Source organism: Colias philodice, chromosome 20, assembly GCF_061535455.1.
Source record: "Colias philodice isolate Cphi_HAF_F1 chromosome 20, ilColPhil1 Martin Lab GWU primary, whole genome shotgun sequence".
In the NCBI taxonomy this organism is placed as follows: Eukaryota; Metazoa; Arthropoda; class Insecta; order Lepidoptera; family Pieridae; genus Colias; species Colias philodice.
The window spans coordinates 1,966,543-1,984,105 of NC_143105.1; the positions used below are offsets into that span (position 1 = coordinate 1,966,543).

Genomic DNA, 17,563 nt, shown 5'->3' on the forward strand with positions numbered 1-17,563 from the left:
ATTAATTTCATATTTTTGATATCCTATCTCACTAAAAGAAAACAGTCACACAATGCCCAGGCATTGTACCTATTTAAAAAATAACAATCCATCGCACTTTGTTTAGAATCATTGTTCCTATTTTTAGCCTAATATACAGTTAAAAAATCAATCAATTACTGTAGGTACCATTCCATTAACATACAAAAAATCTATTTACACAGATCACTTCCGCATCATCTCAGTCACGTTAGTCATTTATCGATAACTAGGAACGTCACTAGTACCTACGTGCGCGGGCGCACGTTGCCGCGTGTGACGTCACACCCGCGAAATTGCTAACAAGGCCGAACGATGACCTCACGCTTACAGCTTCAGCTAACTATTTTCGGTTTTATTGAGTGTAAGAATTTTTACTTACGCATTGACAATAGTCTTTTAAATTTTTTTGAAGAGATTTCTATTGATAGTATTTTATGAATAATTTGTGAACTATAAATAAAGTGATCTATGAATAATTTGAGGTAATGATTGCAAATCTTGAGAGTTAAGAGTAGCATACTTAGATAATGACTGATGTTTTTAACTTGTATTTTAGCCGCACACCGCGTGATTTAAAACAAGACTTTATATTTTATACCTGACTCTACATTTTTACTTATGCTGACTGCAGTATGTTATTATATACGTGGTTATTACACCTGAAAAAGTTCAATAAATAAAATGTTAACCGGTAGAGTTAACTAACACGTTACATAAAAACGGTAAAGAGGAAGAAATGAGAGACATAGAGTTATTACTAGAACTCAACTCCAATCAATAAAATTGCAAGTGCAATACAACCAATTTATTTATTACATTCTATCCTGGGATAAACCCCTGTTTACTAAATCCAGTTAAAACCGGCGCACATACATTGATATATTGACATACATACTAACGTTAGAAATACTGGAACCGAGTGCAACAATGTAACAATTAATTGTGTCAAAGTGTGTCAAATAAAGCGGATTTCCTACAATTGTGTCGAATGTTGATACAATGAGAAATCCTCATTGACACGGGAGACACGCCTCGACAAATATTTTATGTAATGTGGAGCAAATTGAATTTTTATATATTTGGGGATTGTTTGTTCCGTAATAATTGTAAGTAAAAGTACGTTGAAATAAATATCTAATACATATTACTGTTTTAATAGTGAACCTAGATTTCAATTTAATTTAATGCGAAATTAAGCGAAATTATTATTGCTTATTATTGCTTTTCTACTGCAGTGGGGTAAGGGGCAGATAAATTATGCACACATCTGTTTCACTGATCGATTTACTTCAGAGTCAAGGTGATCAGCCTTCTGTGTCCTGCCAGACCGAGATATTTTATTTTCTTCATCACTATCGGGAATCGAACCCAGGAACCCGCGGTACGAATATGATTAAAATATATGATTCTACTTATCGTAACTTAAAATTCCTTCTAAAACCGACTCTTTCACAAACTTTCATTAATAATTTGACACAGTCCTATCAAACCATATCGCTTGGTCAAACCCTTGGTCAAACCCGATTTTGACAGCTACCAGCTTTCACCATAATTATTATTTATACACCTTGTCTCTTCATAATTTCATTAGCCGGTACATTATCAGTAATAGATTATAGATTTCTAAATGTCTCATGATTCAACGTTTTTTGATAAAACCGGTGGCTGTTAAACGTTGCTTGTCATAATTAGACACATCATCATTATGTATCATATTTTAATTTATGCAAATAAACATCCTATCCTATCCTATACTACTATAATATTATAAATGCGAAAGTTGGTGAGGATGGATGTATGTGTATGTAGGTATTTATGTTTTGACTCTTACACGCAAATACTACAGAACCGATTACAATGAAATTTAGCACACATATAGAGGGTAACTTGGATTAACATATAGGATAGGTTTTATCCCGGAAATCCTACGGGAACGGGAGCTATGCGGGTTTTTCTTTGAAAACGCGGGAGAAGCCGCGGGTGGAAAGCTAACTTTCTACCCGCGGCTGGACATATTATAATATACTTCCTTTTGAATTATTATCTATTAATAAAGCTTACATCAAAATCCGTTGCATAGTTTTAAGGATCTTAGCATAAATATTATTACATAGAGACAGCGGAAAGGGACTTTGTTTTATACTATGAAGTCTTTAATAAGATATGACGTCATAAGCTACGATAGAGCATTTAATAATAAATAGACATAACCATCATTTTTTCAAATTAGCATGTCTAGCAAATTATAGTGTCTAGCGAACATTTTAATACTATTTAATTAAATATTTCCATTCAAAAAAGTGTTATTTCCTAGCATCTAATAAGGACATTAGTGCTAGACGTAGCCATATATTAAACTAATTGCGACAAAAAGGTGATATTCACACATCAAACGGACATTGATTGCGTTAATTAGTTAAATAACAACAATTAGAGAACACGTCCGTCCCCGTGTGTGGTCGTCGCGTGACTGAACCAATTACACGCATAACTAGCGCCATCTATCTTCTATTGGTCTATTTTTGCATCTAGACGTGATTTTAATAGTTTTTTCTATGGTTCTGTAATTATAGGTGAAATGAGACGGATCGGTGTAAAAAATAGAGACGATTTGCAGTGTATAATTATTGATTGTTATTTATGAAGTTTTTATTGTTATTAATTTTGATCAATGGCCTAGTCGTACAGTTTTCATATAAATATTATGCTAAGAACCATATAAAATAATACTCTGAATGTAAATAATATCACAATATAATAAAATGTATAAAATTCTCGTTGTTTCATAAAGTTTAGAATTAATTCAAAGTGCTTCTTGAATATTATATTCTAGGAATAACAAGATGATCCCTCGTTTAGTCTATAACCTCATACAAAAGGTGCCTAGCTCGTCGCATTAGGCTGTCTAATAACGGTCATTTGCGATTACCTGTAAAATATTGATGTCTTCAAGCATTAGTCCGTGATCGCTTCAGGCGGGTTACTTGTATCCTTGGTTGAAGAATTGATATTTGATAAGTATGGTTCTTGTTGAAATTTATTGTTTGATTGATTTCTTGCGGCTTGTGAGTTTAAAGACAATAGATAAGATGTAAAATAATATTAATATTAATTAATATGTTTATGTAATATGTAATTTATGTATTAAAATAAGATGGTAGAAGAATGGTTCGTAAAATCAATGGTCAAACGTGGTATAAATAATTAAATTATTTAAAATAATGTTCTGTGAAGTTTTATTTCCTATCTACTAGTTAACTAACATAAAGATGATTCAATGTTTTATTTATGTTCGAGTGTACACTGAAAATAGAAAAATTAAAAAAAAAAACAATTGATTTTTATACTTTAATAACTGATATTGTTAAACTGTAATAAAACTTTATATAATAGAGGTTTAGATTAAAAAGATAATTATTACCTCTATATTCATAGAGTTAGTATTTCTGTAGATACTGATATATTCCCTTCTTAATTCTTCTTAATTCTATTGATTAAAAAGACATAGATTCTTGAAACAAAACAAACAAACAATAAACTTACACCGAAACCGCCAAAAAAGGTAAATTGCGTTAGAGAAATTGCACGGAATACGATATCCAGTATCAGGTGATAATATTTATCTGGGACAAACATATTTTACGCTAATAACAAGTGAAGGCAAATCCAGGAAAACTGTATAAGGCATAACGAGGTATTTGTTGTTTTATCTGTATTCGTTTATAGTGTATTGTGAATAGCGCCATCTATGGAGAATTAATGCAAATTATGGGGATGAGAGGCGGTATATTATATGAGTCCATCAAAGTTTATAGAACTTCAGACTTATTGTGACTAAGAGATGATATCTTCAATCTTGCGTCGAAATTTCCCTGTAACAATTGAAAAAAAAAACGTTAAGATTGATACGCAATAAGCAAGATCCCAATTTTAAATATATAGGGTCTAAGTTGGAAAGCTTCATCATATTATTAATAACTAGATTTCCGCCCGCGGCTTCGCCCGCGTTTGCAAAGGAAAACCCGCATAGTTCCCGTTCCCGTGGGATTTCCGGGATAAAAACTATCCTATGTGTTAATCCAAGTTACTCTCTATATGTGTGCTAAATTTCATTGTAATCGGTTCAGTAGTTTTTACGTGAAAGAGTAACAAACATCCATACATCCATACATCCTTACAAACTTTCGCCTTTATAATATATAATATAAATAATATAATAATATAAATAATATTAGATATTAGATATTAGATATTAGAATATTAGATATTAGATATAACTACAACAAAAACATAAACTTCAGTTAAGTGCTTTAAATCTAAATGAAAAACGGAATTTCTATATACGAGATACATACACACTATACGGTGCATTTAATCAAACGAACATAGAGCTAGAGCTACTAGCTAGAGCAATTTCTTTCGCGATCTTTTAGTGTTAACGAAAGCTCGTATTCAGTGTTGTTCAGTATTAGAACATAGAATATGTATTTTCAAACGCACTAAGAACAACGAAAGAATGCTCTACGCCTGTTCACACTAAAATAATTTGACATAGTAGGCTTAGAATGAGCATTCGCTCATTTAATGTAAATGCACTGTTACAAAAAGGCAATGATATTTTGTTTTGAGTATAGTAATTCTTCCTATTTATAATCCTATTTAACAATCAAAGAATTTGTCATCTATAATTATTTAGAACATGAAATTTATTCATTAAAAACTTATACAAAATGCATACTACATCCGACAAACTACATACCATATAGCCTCAACACAAATATTATTATACAGTAAATCTAACCCATAATATTTGTTACAGCGATACTTCAACGTGCGACGTTGAAGGTCGGCCTCCTGACGATCCAGGGGGTGTCCACTTGTCTCTACCTCTGCATGGATGCCTGCGGGTTTCAGTACGCAAATGTAAGTAATTCATTACATAAAAATAATATAAACGTTCATAAGTACATAATCAATACATAACCTATACATGCATTAAAAGTGAATAAGTAAATAGCCATTCATGATTATAAACAAAGGTTGTAATGCTTTCGAAAACTTCTGCACCGATTTTCATTTTGTATAAAAAATGAATAGCATGGTTCTCAAAGAAGATAATAGTGTATAATTTGTGAAGTTTTAGACAACGCGGGTGAAGCTGCGGACAGAAAGCTGATAAAACTTTAATCACATACGTTTTTCAGAAACAGATTAAAATATGTTTATGGTAGAGCGGACAACATAATGTCAAAGAAAAACCCGCATAGTTCCCGTTCCCGTGGGATTTCCGGGATAAAACCTATCCTATTTCCCGGGATAAAAAGTAGCCTATGTCCTTTCTCGGATATCAAAATATCTCTATACCAAATTTCATGCATATTGGTTCAGTAGTTAAGGCGTGATTGAGTAACAGACAGACAGACAGAGTTACTTTCGCATTTATAATATTAAGTATGGATTGTTTTAACATGGTTGAGATGGCTACTTATAATAAAGATATACATAGGCAGCTTTATCGTATGTGAGCTATTTCTTCCAAGCAACTAAAGCTGGTGGTTCGCCTAAGCGATCATCACCACAGAAACCATATAAAGAATGACAGACTTATCGCTAGTAAACTCTCTCTCTTCAAAATCTCTTCCAGACTAAAAATAAAAAAGACAACTTTTTTTGCAGTTCATTAAAATATCTAGAAACCAATTGCTATTGTAATTCGAGCAGTGTCGCGTCAATCATTTTTGGTATTATTAAATCCTTGGCCTGGATGCTTTAATTTAAACAATTGTACTGATTACTGCTGATAATATGCACAGACTGTAATTAATTGAATTTCATTGATGATAATTTATTGTTTTGGTCTTTGAATCGGCTGTTGACTTTCTGATTACTTTGGGTTGCGTGCTTAGAATTTGTTGAAGGCATGAATATGAAAAGATTTAAACATTGATGTATAGGTATTATATAAAAAAGCTAGCTAAAGCTCCTATTTTTTTTAACTTTAAAATATCTAAATATTCATGAAATATTTTTAATATGTAATTACATAAAGCTTTTTTGACTCTGAATAATTTTATGATTGAAAATATTTTTGTTGTTATTAACTGCAGCAGTTTAAAAGTTTTGCATTGAAACTTATAATAGCATGAAACAATAAAAGAAGGTGGGTACCTAAACGTGTGTATTTGGTAGATCAGCACAATCTAGTAGAGTCTTTAAGTAGAGTGCATAATTATTCTTATAGAATTGCAACCGAATGTACCAATACTTTTTGCATTACAACAATAAGTGCATCAGCTAACTCTCTTTACTCTGTGCCATCGATGAACGACAAAACCCAACACTGAACCTGTTACACAAACATCAACAGTGACGTAACATTAGTCGGAAGTCGTGTCATAAACTTTTAGTACTTGGGAGAGCGGTCTGAGATACGCGGAAGCGGGAGCGATTTTCACAGCGGTATGGAGTGATATTCATATTCAAGATTGGGAGCGATTATCAAATTCTCTATCAAAATCTATTTGTAGTAATAATGAGGCTAGAGTCTGACTACGTTAGTATAATGGTTTACGCGTTAACAGAAATGGCCATGATTCAATCCTCGGTGAAGATTACTTAAAAAATAATAATCAACATGATCTAAATTCTAAATGTATCTGCAACATTCAAGGCGGCATTCAATTTTAGTCTTTACCCTATTTATATACTTTTTATACACACGTTCTTTATAGAGGATCAATTCATCAATATTTTAGACTTATAAAAAAGAAATTATTTACGTTAATAAAGAGATTGAAGATATTTACTTCTAGCATGATTTTTGATTCTTGTTTTGTATTTTAAAACTATTCTCGCTTCGCTTACATCCACATTCTACCCCGAACAATTTCAAACATAACTACAGATCCCCGAAATAGCTTAATTAAATCATAACACCGTGTAATGGTGATTGCCCACAGATTATCCGTGTTAGATTACAGTATAGACAACTATAATTATATGGGTGATATGTCATTTGATATTTATTGGTGTTAAACTTTCTTTTTAATTTTTGTTAGGAGATGTTTAATTATACAAATTATTACACCAAAAATATTTGTACCTGGGGCCGTATTATGACCTCTTATTTCCAGACAGATTACGCCGTGAATTGAACTGACTGGCAAATTCACATAATGATCGCAATAACCAGCCATGGTTAATTATGGTATTATATGGTTAATTATGGCGTAAACTGACTGGAAATAAAAGGTCATAATACGGCCCCTGATATTCTACATTGAATTTACCAGAGTAAGTAAAAAAATACGTACAGATAGAAATAGATTCTAAAAAAACAAAGTATAAGTAGCATAAAATTATAGAGACCGCTAATATTAAAAAATAACCTGTGTATAAAAATTGCTTTAGTTATTTCTTGGTGTAATAAAGTGACACTTCCCTACTAACATATTAGTTATTTCTACTAAGCTATATAAATTCACTCTTTATAGTAATACGTCATACAGGTCACATTTTGAATATACGTAAGTACATAAATTATAATTTGCATGCGAATTATTTAAACACAAAACTAATTAACCCGCCGAACTTCACGCCTCGTGAATTTTTTTCTGGAATTTTCTAATGTTACCTATTCTACCATTCAGGGCAGAATCAGAGGCTTAGAAACTATTAAGACTTTCTATCCCGACTTAAACATGAAGTATTATACAATATTTTGGTTCAAAACCAGTTATATTTTGTCATCTTATCATAATACAGATAATCAAAATCCCAAAAACCAGGTTCACGGTCAAAACTTTCACCAAGCCTGTGGATCATTAATCATCGATTGATCGATAGATCTCGAATTAGATCACTCGATAAAATACACTTGTTGTGATACTATTGTGATTTTGTAATGAACTCGGTAATATTTTAACCGGACAATAGATTAGGTAATGGGCTATTTATTTTCGTTATATGAATTATGTGATGTTATGAAAAATTACTAATACTTATTCAATTTTAAGTAAATAAGCAAAAATGAATGAATTTAGGGCTGATTTTTCAATCCTTGGTTAAAACTTGTTCGTCGAATAATTTATAAAACTACCATTTTAAAAACGTATTCCAATTGTCCGTATTTGACAGTTTACGTGACATTTTAATATTATCGTGTAATACTGTGTGTAAATTGTAATACTTTTATGGACGGATTAGTTTTAACGAAGCATTGAAAAATCGGCCCTTAATGAATTAAAGAAAATAATTGAAATTTTAAATCAATAATTAATGAAAGTGTAATGACGACAATATTAAAAAAAAGCTACATCTGTTTGACAAATCTTTTTTATTTATTTATTGTCTTTACGGACAAGTAGGTGATCAGCTTTTCTACCAGACCGAGATATTTAGCTCCTACCGGGAATCGAACCCAGGTTCCTCAGTTCTACGTTCTCACAATAACCACTGTACAAAGTCAATTTCTTTCTAAAAGCAATTTCTATAGATAGAAACATGTCATCAAACAAAATTTCAACATCAATTTGTTTATATAAAAATCCATTTATACAACAATTTTTCTTCACTATTGTTATTGATAGATTTGCGAGTGGGTGTGACAAACAAACAAACAATCGACAAAATGGTTTTATATCTATGTGATTAATGGATTCGTGAATTTGTCACTACGTGAGATGGCTTTGAAAGAATTGATGTGTTAAAGATATTATGTAACTTGAGGGAGAAATTCGTTCTGGTAGGAATATCTATTTGTTTTTTTTTTTAAGTAAATGTATAAATTAATAATAATATAGTATAATATAGTATTTAGGTATTTAAAAACAAATGAAGATGCCATTCTTTCATTGCAAAAAAAAACCGACGGATTGAATGATAATTGGCACATTATTGATTAATTTTCTTTGATTATTCAATATAATTACGTACCATTATTAAAGAAATATCTCAAATACTGCTAAAAAGTCCCAGAAAAGAATACTCCTCACTATATTTCTTTCTCTGCTCATAGTAAAAAAGTTTCTAAATTTATCAAAACAATAAATAACAATTAAAACCAACGTTTAACAACATCACCAGAATAAAATTATTCAATTCACAACACATAAAAAGATCAAAGAAACAATTCAAAAAAGCATCTATAACATGATAGAACGGTTAAATATAACATAAATAAAATTAACGACCAGTTTTTCATATTAATGTCTTAATGTGTTTTTGCTGAGACTAAATAGTAGTGAAATGATGTATGGGTTTTATTTTTAACTGAGCTTTTAATATTTAGGTGTATTATTTTTTGTGAAAAGTCATGACTTTCAAACAAATGCAGTATAAATATTGAGTTTATAAACATATTTGTAATCATTTTATAGTCATACCCGCATTGCTCGGCTCCTGTTGGTCTTAGCGTGATGATATATAGCCAGTAGCCTTATAGCCTTCCTCGACAAATGGGCTATCTAACACCGAGAGAATTTTTCAATTCGGCCAGATTAGCGTAAACAAACAAACAAACTCTTTAATATTAGTACCTATAGGTCTAAAAGGTAGGTACCTATAATATCTTAGGCTTTTCATGTGTTGTCAAAAATATAAATACCAAAATGACACACTGTAAAAAGAAAAAAAAAACTTCAATACGATTACATTTTACGGGAGGCAATTCAATTTCGTATCTAAAAATATCTTTTAATTATTTTTTATGTGCATATCGCAGTTGATTTTATAGCCATAATTATATAGGGATGTTTACACCCACTAGCATTTGTTGTAATAATATAGAGCTGTTTATACGACCCGACATAAATCGAAAACACTTGTAGCCGCACTTGCTTGTGTTTATCTTTATTTTATCCCTTTCAATATCTAATAAAACCCATTAAAGGCAATAGAGAACATTATTATGTGTTCGAACATCCTTTAATAGTATTTAAGACTAAAGTTTTTATATGGCTTATTTGTAGGTATATTTTCAACTAGTTTTTGTATCAGTTATCCTATGTCTTTCTTGGAGATGTTTCGTTTCATTAAAATCTGTACAGCCGCGGCCGTTGTGGCATTAAAACAAAAATTATGCATAATATTTACCAACGTAATAGAAATATAAAATTTTGGTTATATTCTTAAAACGCTAGGATAGGATAATCAAATATTGTTTTAATACATAACATAGATAACATGTGTATGTATGTTTATGTAAACATTATCGTCGATCTTGAATATCCTGGGCTGGTTTCCACTGCTATAAATTTTAACAATTTACTCTGATTCGGCTTTCAACCCCTTTTATATGCTCCATTGGATACAAAATGTATTATACCGTACGACACCATTATGACTTCAGGTTTAAACATATTGCATAATAAAACAAAAGTTGTTATATTAATTTAAGAAATTCTGCAAAAGATAAGGTGTTTCATTCTCCAAATTAAGAATTATTCCAACATTTTTATACATATGCAATATTAAAAAAATGAAATAATAAAACAAGAAAAACTTCCTTGCCAATAAAATAACTATTAAGTTATACCGTATCGCACGGAAAATAGTGTTAAAAGTGTTTTCAGATCAAATAGAAGTCGTTTTACAAATTAATATGAATGATCGTGAAAACATCTTAACATGTTACACATTGGTATCAATACATCATTTATTTAATGTGACACCCCTAAGGATAGGGTCGCTATTCTAATAGTTTTCTTGTTTGTTTTTATGTATCACTGTTTAGGTTAGTTTTATTGATTAAAAGCTTCTTAACTAAAAACTATGTAGTGACTAGCTTTCCACCCGCGGCTTCGCCCGCGTTTTCAAAGAAAAACCCGCATAGATTCCGTTCCCGTCAGATTTCTGGCATAAAACCTATCCTATGTGTTAATCCAAGTTACCCTCTATATGTGTGCTAAATTTCATTGTAATCGGTTCAGTAGTATTTGCGTGAAAGAGTAGCAAACATACACAAACTTTCGCATTTATAATATTAGTAGGATAACTTTTTGGTTACAATATTACTGCCAGAATGTATTTCAAATGTTTGTTCTGCAAGCTACAAGTATTTTCAATCTTTACGCGTACCACATTACCAAAGCAATTGAAGAAAATAAATAGAAAAAAACAGACACATTACGTCCTTACAAGCGCCATTATGTTTCGGGCTATTAACTCCAAAGGGGAGCTTTCTTTCAGATTTCACTCAACAATTTGTTTTACAAATGACCATTTACATGTCAAAGGAGTTCGAGGGTTTATTTGAAAGGGACGAATATTTCTGAACGATAACCATTGCAAATATGGAATATGGGAAGAAATATTTTACTATGTATGGTATTCAACAGTTATGTGTAATGTTTTATGAGCTTTTAAATACAAATTACGTATTTCTGAAGATTTGCTTAGATTCTGTGTGTGGTGTATTGATGTTATGATTCGAATGTATTAACCTTAATCCGATGAGTCTAAAGACCATTTTTAATTGTAAGTGTTTAAAACGTTTGAGTAATTTAAAACTACAATGAAAACGTGTTTTTAGTTTAAGTGTATATAGAGCAGACGAAAATTGATATATTAAAGTCTAAAGTAAAATCAGAAAAATATATTACTACTAGTATTAGAATATTTCTATAGTCAGAAATTAATTTTGCATAATTCATACTAATATTATAAATGCGAAAGTAACTCTGTCTGTCTGTCTGTTACTCAATCACGCCTTAACTACTCAACCAATTTGCATGACATTTGGTATAGAGATATTTTGATACCCGAGAAAGGACATAGGATAGGTTTTATCCCGGAAATCCTACGGGAACGGGTTTTTCTTTGAAAACGCGGGCGAAGCCGCGGGCGGAAAGCTAGTATAAAAATATGTCGTTGATCATGTCCTGTCAAAATCCGTTTGCATGCAGCTCTTTTTTTTTTCATCTAAACAAATCCATTACCAAAACACTTTTAAAGTAAAGTGTGAGAGGGCGGGAACTATCATTAATCTGAAATCTGAATCCTGAGTTTATTTAAATGTGGCAACACTGGCATTTGTCACTTATAAGGGTTGTAAGCTTTTACGACTAGTTTCTCACCCATACTTCGCGTACGGAATAAAAATGAAATATGCAATACTCATATAGAAATTATATTTAACTGAAGGCTGCGTCTATTAATACGGGTACTGTACGAACAATTTATAATTATTAATACGGCTACCGTACGAATAATTTATAATTATTAATACGGATACTTTACAATTTATTATTATTCGTACAGAAGTCGTACGAATAATTTTATTTTATCAATTAGAGTGCAAATAATAAGAAAAAAAATTTTTCGTTTCCAAAAAATGGTAAATGTTTGCCGATTTTCATACCGTAAGATAGTAATTTATTTTTTATTATTTAATATAATAAAATCTCTTTAATAAATTAAATTTATAGGTATTAAATGGCCGCGTTCAAGTTTACTAGGTTCTTGGCAGATCTTAGCATATCTTGTAGCAACAACTTAAAGTAACTATACCTATTGGTTTTTTTTAATCTATAATAAAACAATGCAAGGTATCTTTATTGTGTGTCTAACTATTAATTTTTTGATAGATAAAGTCAGCCCTGCTCAGAACTTAGTAAACCTGAACGCAGCCAATATAATAATAATAATTAAGCCTTTTATTTCCCATCATATTATTTACAGTATTATTATTGTGATTCATGTTAATTGATTTGATGACAAGATAGTGGCCAGTATTATCCACTCCGACGCTGAAAGCTGCTGGACAGTTTTTCTGAAACGAGAACGCTTTTCTTGCTCCTTTCGACGTAGATATAAAATTTTTCCCTCCATGAATACAATAGTATTTGATGCTGTAATATATCAGGGACGCTTCAACATGCCTTTTGATTCCTTTTGTGCGACATCGTTCAATTGTCATAGCATCTCGATGATAAAAAAACGCGTATTCTTTTTCTTCAAATTCTGTTACTTTCTTCTCTAACTTTTCAAAAGAATCAAATTTGTCACCTTCCTTCAATAAATTTTTATCCATGACTTTGTCATTCTCATCAGCAGCTTCATCTGAATTAACAACTTCATTCTCGTCTTCTCCGTTTTCGTCTTCCTCTTCGCCTTCATCGTTTTCATATTCTTCTTCGGAATCTGAAGAATAGGAATCTGAAGAATATGTCATCAGTATTAAAATTAAAAAACAATTCTATGTTAAGAAATAAATATAGGTATATTTTTTATTAATTTAATAATTACCCATTTTGTAAGATATTTTATACAAGCTAAATAAATTCAAAATGAATTATTTTATTATAAATACTTTATGACAGAATGACAGAAATTTAAACAAATGAAACTATTTAGAAAAATAATTATTTTTCTAAAAAGTTTCTATTGAAATTTATTTCATTGATTTATTTTAACATAATTTACATAAAAATAAAAATAAAAATAAAAATTGAGTATTTAAATTATAATTACCTCCTTTTGTTCACCAATCACAATACACATTACACCAATCAAATCATAATTCCATAGGGTGCGTTCCACTAAGAACCACACTAAGAACACACAGCAATCATATTCACGTTTATTTAGAATAAATTTATTATTATAAAATTTATTATATAAAAAAATTCTTAGTAATAAATTTAAAAATAAAAAAAATAATAATATCCGTATGAATATACTCATTCTTAAAAGACAGGCTAATCATCCAGAATGACAATGACAAGCTAAAATTGAATAAATTTACGAATAAATATAATTTAGGCCATGATTTAGGCTAATCATCCAGAATATCATCCAGAATGACAATGACAAGCTAAAATTGAATAAATGTACGAATAAATATAATTTATTCGTACAGTACCCGTACGAATAAATATAATTTATTCGTACAGTACCCGTACAAATAGTCACTTCGACAAGACAGGCTAATCATCCAGAATGACAATGACAAGCTAAAATTGAATAAATTTACGAATAAATATAATTTAGGCCATGATTTAGGCTAATCATCCAGAATATCATCCAGAATGACAATGACAAGCTAAAATTGAATAAATGTACGAATAAATATAATTTATTCGTACAGTACCCGTACGAATAAATATAATTTATTCGTACAGTACCCGTACAAATAGTCACTTCGACAAGACAGGCTAATCATCCAGAATGACAATGACAAGCTAAAATTGAATAAATTTACGAATAAATATAATTTAGGCCATGATTTAGGCTAATCATCCAGAATATCATCCAGAATGACAATGACAAGCTAAAATTGAATAAATGTACGAATAAATATAATTTATTCGTACAGTACCCGTACGAATAAATATAATTTATTCGTACAGTACCCGTACAAATAGTCACTTCGACAAGACAGGCTAATCATCCAGAATGACAATGACAAGCTAAAATTGAATAAATTTACGAATAAATATAATTTAGGCCATGATTTAGGCTAATCATCCAGAATATCATCCAGAATGACAATGACAAGCTAAAATTGAATAAATGTACGAATAAATATAATTTATTCGTACAGTACCCGTACGAATAAATATAATTTATTCGTACAGTACCCGTACAAATAGTCACTTCGTTAACTGAAACGGTGAAAGAATTATAATATGTTTTGTGTGTGTTTATTCTCTTTTTTAGTTAACACACATGTATGTTATATCTTTTAGACTCTGAATCGAAATAAAATACCAAATTGCTTGAATTTTATCAATTAGTCTATAAATAATATTTAACTATTAAACTACTGCACAGATTTTGATGATACATTATCAGCATGTAGAATGTAATATGTACAAATGCTTGCTATTACCCGCAGGTTTATCCGCGGGTGAAACCGCGTGACACAGCTAGTAATATAAATTATAATATTTATGAAAGGAAGTATGAGTGTGATATTTTATAACATAACGATTCCAACTTGTCCACAGAAATCAATTTAAATCTTTTTCCCATACCTTTCACACGCAGTCGACTGAAGCGTACTCAAAACAATGGGGTAATTGAAATAAAACAATAACGGATAATCGATTCAAGCCTTTATTGTTGACAGCTTTGATATAATTTAAATTGACGATACGAAGCCTCCATGGACTTAGAAACTTTAAGATAGGGTTGTCACAAAAAACTGAAATAAGTACCAAGAATGATAATCACTACATAGTATAAAGTCGCTTTCTCTGTCCCTATGTCCCTATGTCCCTTTGTATGCTTAAATCTTTAAAACTACGCAACGGATTTTGATGCGTTTTTTTTTTAATAGATAAAGTGATTCAAGAGGTTTTAGTATATAATTTATTAGGTTTTAGACAAAGCGGGTGAAGCCGCGGGCGGTAAGCTAGTAGCACAACAAAATAGGATTGATGTACCTATTTGTAGAAAGTATAGTAATAAAAAATTGTTGTAATATGAATTTTATTAGTGTTATCTTAAATATGTAGGACATCTGCAAATCGTTGTATCACTCTTCTTGCAAATAAATGAATTTAAATTTTTAAAACGGTCAATACTTTCATTATTTATATTTATGAATTTTTCTTTTAAGAGTTAATTTCAGCATTGTATGATCAATTAATTAATAGCTATTTTAAATAATTATACATATATTGGTATATACTAAAAATATCTTAAATTTTTTATTTTTAGTGGCAACCCTAAACATAACGGTATGTAGAGTAGTTTTGTCTAACCCTAAGCTTGACATTCTTAACATTGTTAAGGGGATGATACTGAATTCTTAAGATTTTCATTAAGATATTCCTTTTGTAAGCAAACTCCTACAAAATGGGCTATTTAAAGGTTAGAATAACTTACACAGGAGCTTTCTTGTGTTTGTTCTTACGTTGCAGTTGGTATTATTATCTATACTAATCTTATAAAGCTGAAGAGATTGTTTGTTTGTTTGAACGCGTTAATCTCAGGAACTACTGGTCCGATTTGAAAAATTATTTCAGTGTTAGATAGCTCATTTATCGAGGAAGGCTATAGGCTAGATATATCATCACGCTACGACCAACAGGAGTGGAACCACGGGGGTAACCGCGCGGAGCAGCTTGTTTAGAAATATAATACAACTGTCTTGGAACACATACGTTTTTAAGTTCGAAATAGTATTGTGATAAAAACATGTATAGTTATGTACTTACTTATATAATAATATAGAGCTCTATAGACTCTTCAGAGTTTGTTTGTTTTAACGCGCTCATCTCTGGAACTACTAGACCGTTTTTAAAAATAATTCACCATATCAACGTCAATCCTGAGTCACAGATTATTACTTAAATAGTTATGAAATTACACGGATAATGAAATGAAATAATTAATTCAAATAGACCACAGCCAAAAAAATAACTGTATTAACCGTAGTAAACTGTATTTATCTAAAAAAATAATACCATCAACGCGCTATAAACCGTCAGGTACCGTTAAAAATTTATTCAATTAATATCTAGTTTTCAGAAAATTGAACCGACAGCTGTTTCGTAACACTGACACAATCGATCACTTTTATAATCTATACTCTATAGTTACGTCACCGCTTCCTCTTGTAAATGATATTATGAAGTAGCTTCTGATTGGGAAGGCTGGAGGTACACTGGGATCTGATAAATAAGATGTTGGTTCAATAAGTTTAACATGGTTCTAGTTTCATTTTTAGATGTATCTAATCAAAGTGGTTCTTCTAGATGTACTTGTAAATTATCATTAATTACCGGATAATCGATTACCTATATAATATTTTTAATTTGAGTATGCAAAGTGCAATAATTTATTCATAAAATGCTTAAAATTCAAATTCAATTATACCTTTTGCTCTATATTACAATTAATTTTGCCTCAAATTCAATTGTACTTATCTTCGTTCACAGTGCTTTATGTTACAATTAATTTTGCCTTTAACGACCTCCCTATAAAATAATAACAATTACCCATTGTGCCACCAACCTAACCGAATATATTGTATCGTGGGAGAGCTCACAGATCATAATAGTTTCCGTCTCAGGGCAGTTGATAAACCTGCACTATGATATATATCAGGTTGATCCCGAACAATCAATAATATGTCACTCTTAATGTACTGGACTAGACCTACAGTAATGTAAAGTAAGTTAAAATGCGTTTTGTATGGGAAAATATACTTCTGTTCAATTTATGTTATGAGAAAAGTAGTATCTCCGTCATTTTTAGGAGCATCAGCTTATAGACAGAACCATTTTAACATTTAAAATCGACGATTTCTCAGCTGTGTTCGTTTTATTAAATGAAGGCAATTAATAATTTGAAAATGGTGTGAAGATGAATAAAAACTATATATATAATAGCTAAACTCTATATATTACTTCCAATATGCTGTAGGCATTTCAAACTAAACTTTTCCTCTTCTTTCATTTTACAGGATAATAATAATTAGCACATTAATTTATATAAGTAATAACAATATACATATTATAAACTTGACATTTAGTTGGATGGCATTCAATTAAACACATTTTTGTCCGTCAACTGCAAACGATTGTACGTTCAT

General features: G+C 30.6%; 1 protein-coding gene and 1 long non-coding RNA gene across 6 annotated transcripts in view; one reads left to right on the forward strand and one right to left on the reverse strand.

Annotated features, from left to right (window-relative positions):
* The window catches only part of bnl (fibroblast growth factor branchless), a 189,922-nt gene that overhangs the window by 158,240 nt on the left and 14,119 nt on the right, over positions 1 to 17,563 (forward strand). For all 5 annotated transcript variants that reach the window (XM_089707879.1, XM_089707884.1, XM_089707882.1 and 2 more), the window contains exon 4: positions 4,841 to 4,944. In XM_089707879.1, coding sequence (XP_089564005.1) covers positions 4,841 to 4,944 — 104 coding nt within the window. The remainder of the gene's footprint in view (positions 1 to 4,840; positions 4,945 to 17,563) is intronic.
* Positions 3,404 to 16,327, reverse strand: LOC149479277 (uncharacterized). The gene is made up of 3 exons (XR_016317202.1): positions 16,185 to 16,327; positions 4,781 to 4,922; positions 3,404 to 3,893 (listed from the first exon to the last, which is right to left on the reverse strand). It is a non-coding gene; the product is annotated as an uncharacterized LOC149479277 (long non-coding RNA).